Source organism: Tetrapisispora phaffii, chromosome 16 (assembly GCF_000236905.1).
Source record: "Tetrapisispora phaffii CBS 4417 chromosome 16, complete genome".
Classification (NCBI taxonomy): Eukaryota; Fungi; Ascomycota; class Saccharomycetes; order Saccharomycetales; family Saccharomycetaceae; genus Tetrapisispora; species Tetrapisispora phaffii.
In genome coordinates this window covers 110,301-121,544 of record NC_016535.1, presented here as the reverse complement: position 1 = coordinate 121,544, position 11,244 = coordinate 110,301, and the positions used below count along the sequence as shown (strand labels likewise).

Sequence of the window (11,244 nt, the reverse complement as noted above, 5' to 3'; positions counted from 1 at the left end):
TTGTTAACACTTTCAATAACATTCAATTACATTCTTGCCTACAAAACCATTGTAGTATTATGTTATTCATTTATAATTGTCTGCGTTATTAAAGTTAGGCAGATATTAGGCGTTTAAGTATTTCAAGCCCGCAAATATTTCTTACAACATCTCAAAAAATATATTTTCGATATTTACAGTTAATTGTATCTAAGTAATATGCAATTAAAACGATATAGATAGCTTGTGAAATAAAAGGAGTTTTAAGAAGTTCAAAAGTGTTCTGTTCTCTTGAGATGATCGGCTGTAATGACAAGTTGTAGGTCAATAGCTGTTTTATTATCTGATGCACAGGCCTAACATTGTGTTTTGTTTTAAAATTGTACCACTTTTCTTGAATAATTGATAGACTATAACGAATTAGTTCCTTTAGATAACCACTGTAATCGAAGATAAAAGTAAATTAATAGTATATCTATATTGATACATGATTATTATTATCAACTAATCGTTTTTTTTATAATTAATTTGCAGTTCTAACATTATGATGCAGTTATACATATACTTATAATATATACTCAAATAATTCTAATTTACGATGACTTCTACTGTTGCTTGATTGTGCAACGATGCATATTTTAGTAGGTAAGGTAAGATTAGAAAATGTCACCGGCATCCTTTAATTGATGCTCTTTTCTTAGTTTCCAATATTCACCATTAAAGTTCCAGTACTTCTTCTTAGTAATTGGATGAATTTCACTCTTGAACCATCTTGGAATGTATTCGGTATTACTTTCTTCTCTACTTTTACGAGCTGCTCTTTGTTTTTCTTCAAGCCTATGCTTCTCATCAGCAGCTAAATCATAATCACCGTCTTCCATGGCTCTTTGATCAGGTCTTAAACGTGTATCTGTTGGTGCTAACCATGGAACTAAATGCTTTTGTGGGGCATTCAAAGTAATTGCAAAAGGTGTCAAATGGAATGGAGCATCTGGTCTCTTGTTGGCTTTCCATAATAAGAATGTTGAACCATCCGATAATGGTTCGACGTTTGACATTGAATTGTTCGTTTTTGCTCTGGATAGAGTAATTTCGGAATGTTTACTTTCAGTGACCTTTTTGGCGTGGTAGCTATCGTTCCAATGACCTCCAAATACCCAAACTTTTTTACCTTTCTTATTGAACACTTCACCTCTAAGTTCGTATGCTCCAGATGATCTCCAACCACGAGCTTTGAAATGCAATACAGCACGATCACCAGTTGTATGGTTTGTAATTTCAACATCACCACTATTGTCAACTTGTGGATTACCAACTAAAATACCAATAACAGTATTTTTTGGTTTTTTCCAAGTATATAACTCTGTTGGATCATTACAGTCTGGACGTAACTTTAAGTACCATAAACCCAAATGTTCAACATTAAAGGTTCTTCCAGTAAATTTAGTATCAACATAAGACTCACCCCAGAAATCCCATTTTGGTGTCTCAGTCCAAGTTGCGGAAATAGGTGGATGATGAGAAACTTGTTCAGTAAAAAATCTATAATGTTTATCCGGTCTAGCATATTCATATGTTTCACCAAGTAATGGATTAAATGGTTTTGCAACTCTAAGAGTTGTTGATGCAAAAGAGGAACCAGCAAAAGCAGCAACATACAGCATTCTTAAAGTAGAATCTTCATATGTTGCAGCCATATCTGCTAATTGCGAATATTCTAAATCTTCAGTAACTCTCTGCAATAATGATGTAGGTTCGTTAAATGAAACAGGTAATGTCATTCTTGTCATATCTTTACCAACCATTGATTTAAGAACACCCCATAAACTAATTTTTGGACGATTATCTTCATCCAGCTTTAATCTTTTTCTTATACCATCCTCATAGCCAGCGAATGATAACTCATCTAGAATCTTTGATTCTGCTTCTTTTTGAGAGGCAGTTATAGCAATCTTAGTAACTTCTGGTAGATTTTCTTTAACAACCTTACCAGAAAGTTTTGATTCCTTTTGTTTTGAAGTTTCATTAGACTTAGATTTCACAGTATTACCTGCATCTACGTTAATTTCGGTGGAAGTAACATCGGTTAGTTTTGGTATATTCGTAGCTTCTTTTATAATCTTAGAATCTGGTGTGGCTTCACGATTTATTTCTTCAATTTTAGCGGATGGTTCATTGAAGTTTTGGATTTTAAAATCACTTACTTTGGCTCCATCTGCAAGATTAGTGTGCGTATCAGAAGTTGCAGAATGTAATTCAATAATGTCACCTTCATGAATTTGATGACTAGCTACGTTTCTTGCTCCAGATGCATAAGAACCTGCATCTTCGTCTTCTGTAACTGATTCTTCTGCGTCAAAAAATTCATCGGCATCTGAATCCTCACCCTTATCTCTTGTAGCACTAATAAATTTGGCAATGTGTTCCAATGTAGTTGGGTCAGTACTATCTTCCAATTTGTCTAAGGTGTTAACATCCACAGAAGCTGAATCTGATCCTTTGGAAAGTTTTTGTTGTACAACTTTCTTTAAAGTTTTTCTTTCTTTATTCAAAGAATCTAATCTGAATTCTTTTTGTTGCAATTCTTTTTCCAAGTCCTTGACTGACTGAACCCAAACATTGTTAACATTACGTTCTTTGTCCAATAAATTAACTAAACTATTTTCTCGTTGACCGAAAGTTTCGGTTAACTTGGTAAAACATTCTGTAATTGATGTTAAAGATTTACGGATTAGAGTCCAAGCTTCAACTGAAGATTGACCTCCTGATAATATTTTGTTCACAGAGTTTAATTCTAGAATGATTGATTTCTCCAAGATTGCAATTTGTTGACCATAAGAGCCGTATTGAACGTTAATATCTTCATCAATCGGATCTGTCTTTAATCCAATAGCATCGTCGTCATCATCTTGAATGGTTTCACCTTCGGCATAATCATCCAAATTGATATCAGTAGGACCAATGATATTAGATTTCATTTGATTAGACTCTCCAGACATAATTGAGGAATGGAATGAGTGAATATCTGTTGGCTGTTCTAACCGAGTTTCGATTACTTTATTAATATACGATTTTCCTTGTGGAGTCAAATTATCATTTAATTTAATATCACTAGTAGCTAATGAGGTAGAGGTCGGATTTTTATAACTACTCAATTCATGTTTAGAAATATCAATATCTTTATTATGAATGTTTTGATTTAAAGGTCCAGCTGATGTGCCTAAAATTTCTATAGTTGATGCACGATTTATAGATACAGGTGAAGCTATGACTCCATTTTTTTTGTCTCTTTGATATCTAATTGCAGCCTGTATGACAAAAATCCACTTATTAGTTTCAATAGGGTGAACACCTTTTAAGTTCCATTTAATTGTGCCAGCCCCTCCACCAACAATTTCAAACTTCAATTTTTCAGTTGAATTTACATGCAATATACAATTTGCTAAATTTAAAGAACCACGACTTGAATTGTTAGTATCACTACTATCTTTATAATAAGATAATTTACCATCAGCTGTTAATACAAACCAACGTAACTTGTAACCTTGAGCAAAATTTGTAAATTTTTTCAAATAACCTTTAAACGTTGGGCATTTATTTAAAGGTGAAGTCATTTCTAAAACATTTTTTTCTTTTGCTTTTCTTTCAAATAAACTTTTTAATTTATTCAATTTGTCTAAGCTTAATTTTTCATGTGGTTTTAACGTTTGTAGTACTTCATGTGCTGTCTTCCCTTCCTGGTTCTTGATAAACGGATCAGCACCATGATCCAATAACCATTTAACTATTGGAATATCACCATGTAAAATGTGTAAATGTAAAATATTTTCACCGGTTGTAGGATCGACGTCATTGATATTAATTAATTCTTTATTTCTTGGATTTTTAAATAACTGTTCTAATTTTGATAGATCTTTTTTCTTTGAAGCATCTTTACACTGTTCGATGACATTTTCAATATAATTAGCTCTTTTCAACTGCATCATTTGTGCAACATTTAAATCTTTACAAACTTCAACAGGTTGCAATTTCTTTTTATTCCGTATACAATCATTAATATGAGGCAAATTCATTAAATATTCTACAACATCAGCTCTACCTTGGGCAGAAGCTAAATGTAATGGTGTATTTCCATTTTCATCTTGCTGGTTAATATCTAATTTCACACCTAATTCATTACTATTATCACTTTGATAAAATTCATTGACAACATCTTTAATTAACTCTAATGAACCGACTTGAACACAATAATGTAGCAATGACTTTTTAATATCTTGAATATATTTGTTATTTCTCGAGTCTTCTGAATTAAAATCTCTTTCGAATAGGACCTTTAATTGACTGATATCAGATTGTCCTAAAACCTCTAATAACTTTAGCTCTAACATTGCCTTCGTGGCAACATGTTTGTCAGAATTATGTTGGCTCATGATTCAAATTAGCCAATTCAGTTCGATCCACACTGATTTATACTTAATAATGAACCAACAGTAAGTTTGCTGTATAAGTAGCTAGAAATACCTATTGGCCGTTTTAAATAGCCACCTAAATTGTTGTTACTGATACAATAAATAAGTCAACTATGATGAAACTTATGAATATCTAAAAAACTTTTTAATTTTTTTTTTTTTTTTTCAGAAGTTATATGTTAAGAATTTATTTAAATAACATATTTACAATAACAATGATAATAATTATAAAATGGTAATGACATTAAATTAATAGTTTATTTTTTTTATTATTCAAATGGAATAACTATTTGAAAAGAAAGAGAGAGTGAAAAGAAAAGCTATCATTGACAGAAACATTTGTAGAAACTAGCGAATTAGAGAGGTATTATTTGCAAGACGATTGCTGAAAACTTAACACCAGGTGAAAGAGAAAATACGAGCTTTATTTTCGTCATCTCTTTAGGAGTCCTTTGATGTGCATAATGTTATTATTTCTTCGATTTTACCGAACTGTCTCTATTTATTTCCTTCTCTCTCGTAGTTATTTATTGTATACTTTTTTTGTTTTCTGCTTTCCCATCTTTAAAGTATCGTCGTATGCGGAGAATTTCTTTCGTAACGAAGTGTCTTCCATACGATACAATTGTTTTTTTAATCTCTTGGTAAAAAAAACCTCTCTCACTCTAAGTGACAAAATTCTTCTTCAGTTTGACGGTACAGATTTTTTTGCTTGAACTTTTTTTGTTAACAAAAAAACAGTGAAAGGAAGTTATTTATAAGGAGAAGATATACGTACTAACTTACCCAAAAAAAAATACGTATAGTAGAGAGAGATAGGAGATACCATTTGCTCTCGCTATTCGTAATAATCTCAGATAGCACGTAAATTTAGAATCTTGCATTGCAGTTGGTTGACTTAACTTGATTTGACCATTGTATCTAACCATCATCATCTGACTAATGGTTGTCATTTCTGCCTTAATAATTAAGGTGTTGGTGATACATTTTTAAGCATCTTCCGGGTAAAATTATATGGTGACATTAAATCAGATTACTATACATTCTTATTTATTGTTTTAAAATAGGTACGTATATTAACCGACGACATTGACATCAAAATAATCATAGCCACTTAATAAATAACGTAGGTCCTCAGATTTTTTAGTAGTTAAACTGTTCTTAGCGTTCATACTTGCTAGTTTAACTGAGTTCCCATTCAAGTCTGTAGATTTATCTACAGGATTGAATTGATTATGAAATATATGTTTAATCTCCAAAAATGATTTCTCAATTAATGAAGAAAATCTTTTAGTTTGCCTATGTCTTGATGAAACAACAATTGAAATGGAGTTTTCTCTAATTATATATCCAATACCAAATCCATTAGGAGAAGTAGGACCAAATCCAAAACTCTTTAAACATGGGTTCCCACAATTTGAAGTGCTCAATATTGTCGTATTTAATAAATACCAAGATTTATCTTGAAAAATAGGTGGAGTAGGTTTTGTATCCTTAAAATATTCGTTGTAAATTGAATACAATGCATATAAATGACGATCTTGACCTAACCCCATCGAACATTCTTTTGTAATTCTAGAGTGTTCTGAGCAGGCTTTTTGCAATTTTGCAATTCTATCTAAGTCATTGGAGGAAGCGTCAAAAATAGATTTAACAAAAAGTTTAGATTCATTTGTAACAGATCTAATTGCTTCCGTTCTACCATTTTGAAAAGTCTTTGTCATTGCTGGTTCATAAACTGTCTCGAATCTACCGTATAAAGCATAATATGCTAATTGAAATATTTGTTGTGTAAATGCATCTGGTGAACACTTAAATATTTTTTTAATTAATGTTGATCCATATCCACTAAATTCTAAAGTTTCTAAATCATATTGTGAAATTAAATCGGATAATCTTGTTTCAGCAAAATGTAAAGATGAAGTTAAAAAGGAATCTAGTTTCCATTCTAATTTTCTTGGAATTGTAATTAAATTTGAATTTAAAATATTTTTAGTTAATTTATTTGATTTTTTTACCATTTTTTCATTATTTGATTCAAATATAGTAGGTACATTATTTGTAATAGTAGTTGCAAAACTTAAAATTGAATCGGTATAAATATCACTTGCAAGTCTTAATACCGTATGACCATCGACACCTGTATGTTCGAAATTAATGCCTGCTTTACCATTTTTTGTTACGATTAATTGTAATTTATCATACCAACGATTTAAACATGTACCATTTTGTAAACCTAAAATTAATTCATTTGGATTTTTATAATTGTTAATATTATTTGATAAATTTATATTTGAAGTTCCACATAGCATTGATTTTGATAATTCATTATCATCTTCAATTGAAATATCATCTAAACAAACAATAAATAATGCACTATCAATTAATTTTAAATTTTTATAGTTTGTATTTTTTTTTTGATCATTTTTAATATAATCTCTAACATTTGACCAAACTTTTCTATTTTCTGTTGTAAATATACCTATTGGTGATATATTTTTCTTATAAAATGTCTCATTTTTTTCATAATCTTTTATAATTGAAAATAAATTATACTCTAAATCATCAGATTTTTCAAATATTAAATCATTATTAATATTTAATACATCAAACCAATAAAATTGTGATCTATACATTATAATTATGTGATGTGATGTTTTATCAGTTTGTAGATTACAAGAATATTTTTTTTCTTTAGTATTTGTATTGCTTGATGGAATTCTTGATGAACCAAATAATTTTTCATATTGATCCATTGACAATTTTGCTTTATTTTTGATTAAATCTGGTTTTAATTTATTATTTCTAATTTCTTTAATAAATTTTAAAATTGATAAAATTAATTTTGTTGTTCTTTTAATTTGCAATGTAAATTCACCGTATTTATAAAATGATTCTGATTCTGATTCTGACTTTTCATTTGTTTTAATTTTTATATCTGGATTTAATTCTTTATCTTTACCATAAAAATAATCATAATTTTTATAATAACTATTTAAAGTTGGATCGTCAGCTAATTGGAAAAAAGGATTTAAATTTAAAACAACACTTTCATCATATAATAAATAAGCATCATACCAAAATTTTTCAATATATGAACTCTTTGGTTTTGTTATTGATAATTTTTGATCATAAGAAATTAAGATATTATTTAAATCATTTAAAATATCAATATTTTCATTAGAAAATATTTTTTTGAATGAAAGTTTATTTTGTTTATCATCTTGCAATGGTTCAATTCTTTTATAATACCTATTTAAAGTATCATTCAAATTCGGTATTGGTAATCTTTGTAATAAATCATTATTATTATCAACATCATTAATTTGTGACATTATTAATCGCCTTTCACACTCCTGTATATTTTAGAGTTGTGTAATAAAGAAACTAATAAAATACATAATATCTATTCCAAGCATATCTATATCTATATCTATCTATGTATATATATACATAGATAGATTTAAAAGATTAGACCCTTCAGCGGCTAATCATATTTATAAAATGAATGACCCTTTTTTACCCTTTACTATAAAACATTTGTGTCCGTCTCTTACTTCTCAATAATAAAATTGATTTAGTCCGGCGGATAAATAAAATAGACAAGCGCCATTATATTTTTCTGATTCTTCCAATCTTGGCGGAAAGGGAGTGGGGAAATCAATTAGATTATCAGTCGCGTCACAAATATGAAAAATGAATGACCGTTGATTTATATTAATTCAACAAAAAATGTGTTATCTCCACTTTTTATATGTTGTATATCCAACAGAAAAGTTGATATTGGAAATTGGAAATTGGAAATTATATAAATAGCTTAAGGGTTTCGATCTTTTCGTTTTCTGAATGGGGAAGATTTTTATTATGAAGGTCTATTATTTATAATTATATAAATGAGTCAATAAAGGTGAATGTTGTAGGTTCGTTAATAATGGAATATTTTTGATTTGATTTTGCTTTGATTAAGTGTTTTGTCAATCTTTTGAGTTTCACTCACACTCTATCTGGATTTGTCTGTTTTCTTTTTGTCTTCTTCGAGTTCGTTATCATTGCTATTGTCATCTTCCTCGATGTCGACTCCGTCGTCATCTTCCTCCTCCTCTTCCTCCTCCTCTTCTTCTTCCTCTTCTTCTTCCTCTTCACCAATTTCTTCATCTTCGTCATCATCTAAATCAAGTTCAATGTTCTCTTTACTTGCTATTTTCACATTAGTACTCGATGTTTCACCATCTGTATCTGGTTCATCTTTTATTAAAGTAGCTTCTTCTCCCGTATGATTACTATGTTTCTTCATATATTCATCCATCTCCTTCTTATACCTTTCTCTATCATCATTATACATTTTATAAAATGGTTTTCTATCTTCCTCATTCAATTTCTTCCATGCTTCTGCTAATCCTTTAGTTACATCTTGGGTACCTGCTTCTCTTATTTTCTCTTTAGTGACTTCGCAAAATAATAAATATGCATTGGTAGGTCTTTTAGGTAAATTCGGATCTCTATCTTTAGCCTTTTGAGTTTTACTCTTGCCTTTCTTAATTGGTTTAGCTAATAATTCTTTCTTGAACGATTCTAATGTAGGTAATGGGTTTTCATAATTCAATTCCGGATCAACTTCCAATCTAGCTTCAAGTCTCTCTAATAATACACTATATTCTAGTTTCAATCTTTTAATTGACATCCTAGTTCTTTGAATACCAAGTGCTAAAGTATCATTTTCCTCTTTAAGCTCATCGAACTTTCTCTTCAATTCAGAATCAGACATGATTCCTGCTAAATCTATTAATTCTAACTTTGTCAAAAGAATATCGGAATGTACACGTATATTTATTCGTGTCTTTATTATTGGGTATCTTGGAATGATATCTGTAAGAATACAATTAGCGTAGTCCAATGTTCTTGTGTCTTTTGAATTCAACTAACTTTATAGATTAATTCATTGTTTTCTATCTTTCTTTCTTTTCAAATTTTAAAATAACTTCGTTGTGATTATTTTTTTTATTTTTAAATTTTTCAATTTAAACAATTTCCACAAATTGTTTCATTTTAATTCCTTTAAAGATTTAGCTCATTGACATTTAAATAGAGCCCTTCTTTTAACCTTCTAAATATTTAAAATACTAAACAATAATAGTTAATAACGAATAATGGTAATAATAGTATTGTTATATTAAATATTTACATAAAAAAATATCTCTTATAGGACAATTAAAGTTATTTTATTATAACTTGTTTAGGAATAATTTAAGAAGCTATTTTCAATTTGCTTGTAATAGACAATTCGAAGCATCGTATTTTTTTAAAGAAAAAATATTGGTTGTAAATGGTCATCCTACTGTTAAACATATATAAAGTTCGATATTACAGATAGCACAAAAGCAAAAAAAGGACAGAGGTCTTCAATAAAATTATGCAAAGTAAGGACTCTCAAGAACAAACTCCTTTAATTGGTAACAAGGAAAATAATATTCAAACTGGATCTTCAACAAATGCAATAGTCAATACTGGTCATAATCTCTCTACTAGTAAAGCATCGACGAAATATGTTCCGAAGGGTATGAAAGAACCTGAATATTTTGTTTCGAATGACGTTGCAGACAGCTTGAACTTACCAATCGATGCAGAAATTAATAAAAATAAGCATGTACGATCAGGTGCACAAAGAACTTCACGTACTACTCAGAAACTAAAATTACTTCCTGAAGAACCTTATGATTTAGATCATAATAATTTTCCTGATCTCCCAGAAAATGAAGTTTATTCACAAGTAAATAGGATTAAGGATAAAAGTGCAAGAAGGGATGCTGAAAAATTAGGGAAAGCCCATAGACATTTACTACCGAGAGTAACGGCATTCTGCACAGCAAGTAGTTATAATATGAGGGGTCTTATCAGATGGCTAAAGGATTCCAAACATCAATTTCGTTCTCATCCCAAATTGTTTGATGAGTGTCTTTATACACCATTCATATATACTGATTCGAGAGGCGATAAAAGGTATGAACGTGAAGATTTCATTCGATTTGATGATGAAGGTGGTGAAATTAATGTAAGTGATAAACAACCAGATGTTTTTATATTCGAATATGGTGTCGTGGTACTTTGGGGTTTTACAGAAAGAGAAGAAAAAGAATTTTTAAATGATATTGAAAAGTATGAAAAGGAAAAACTAGCTGAAGAAGATATACAGATAGAAGAATTTAATTACTATGTGACAGAAAGTTATCAACCAAGAATTTACAATGATTTTATAACATTAAGAGACGGCTCGAATTACATGACAAAACTTTCAATATCTCATGCATTATCTCAGAGTGTAAAAATTTCATTATTTGAAGAATTATTGGATAATACTATCGAAGACACGCAAGACATCCCTCAAGAAATTGCATCAAGTGGTAAAGTTTCTATGAGTAAAGAAGATATTATGAAAAGTATCGGTGAACTATTCATTCTTCGTATAAATATTAATCTGCATGGTTCTATTTTGGATTCACCGGAAATCATGTGGTCAGAGCCACAATTAGAACCCATTTACCAAGCAACTAGAGGCTACTTGGAAATTAATCAACGTGTAGCTCTTCTAAATCAAAGATTAGAAGTGGTATCTGATTTATTACAAATGTTAAAAGAACAACTGGGGCACACACAGGAAGAGTATTTAGAATTTATTGTAATAGTATTGGTCGGTGTAGAAGTTTTATTATCAGTCATAAACATTTCTGTTGATTTGTTTGCATATTCGAATTGAAAGACTTAATATTTCTTTAAATTTACATAAAACAATGAACTTATT

General features: G+C 29.6%; 4 protein-coding genes across 4 annotated transcripts; 1 reads left to right on the top strand and 3 right to left on the bottom strand.

Moving 5' to 3' along the window:
- Positions 1-635: 635 nt before the first annotated feature.
- On the bottom strand, positions 636-4,409 carry OSH2 (oxysterol-binding protein related protein OSH2; the record flags this gene model as incomplete). Its single annotated transcript, XM_003688602.1, has 1 exon — positions 636-4,409. One exon carries the CDS (start codon positions 4,407-4,409, stop codon positions 636-638), a length of 3,774 nt encoding a protein of 1,257 aa, XP_003688650.1.
- A 1,115-nt stretch (positions 4,410-5,524) lies between these two features.
- YAT1 (carnitine O-acetyltransferase YAT1) lies at positions 5,525-7,783 on the bottom strand (the record flags this gene model as incomplete). The annotated part of the gene is made up of 1 exon (XM_003688601.1): positions 5,525-7,783. The coding sequence occupies one exon, from the start codon at positions 7,781-7,783 to the stop codon at positions 5,525-5,527; it is 2,259 nt and encodes a 752-aa protein (XP_003688649.1).
- A 665-nt stretch (positions 7,784-8,448) lies between these two features.
- Positions 8,449-9,213, bottom strand: NHP10 (Nhp10p; the record flags this gene model as incomplete). Its single annotated transcript, XM_003688600.1, has 1 exon — positions 8,449-9,213. One exon carries the CDS (start codon positions 9,211-9,213, stop codon positions 8,449-8,451), a length of 765 nt encoding a protein of 254 aa, XP_003688648.1.
- Positions 9,214-9,858: 645 nt separating this feature from the next.
- Positions 9,859-11,199, top strand: RMD1 (Rmd1p; the record flags this gene model as incomplete). Its single annotated transcript, XM_003688599.1, has 1 exon — positions 9,859-11,199. The coding sequence occupies one exon, from the start codon at positions 9,859-9,861 to the stop codon at positions 11,197-11,199; it is 1,341 nt and encodes a 446-aa protein (XP_003688647.1).
- Between the last annotated feature and the right edge of the window lie 45 nt (positions 11,200-11,244).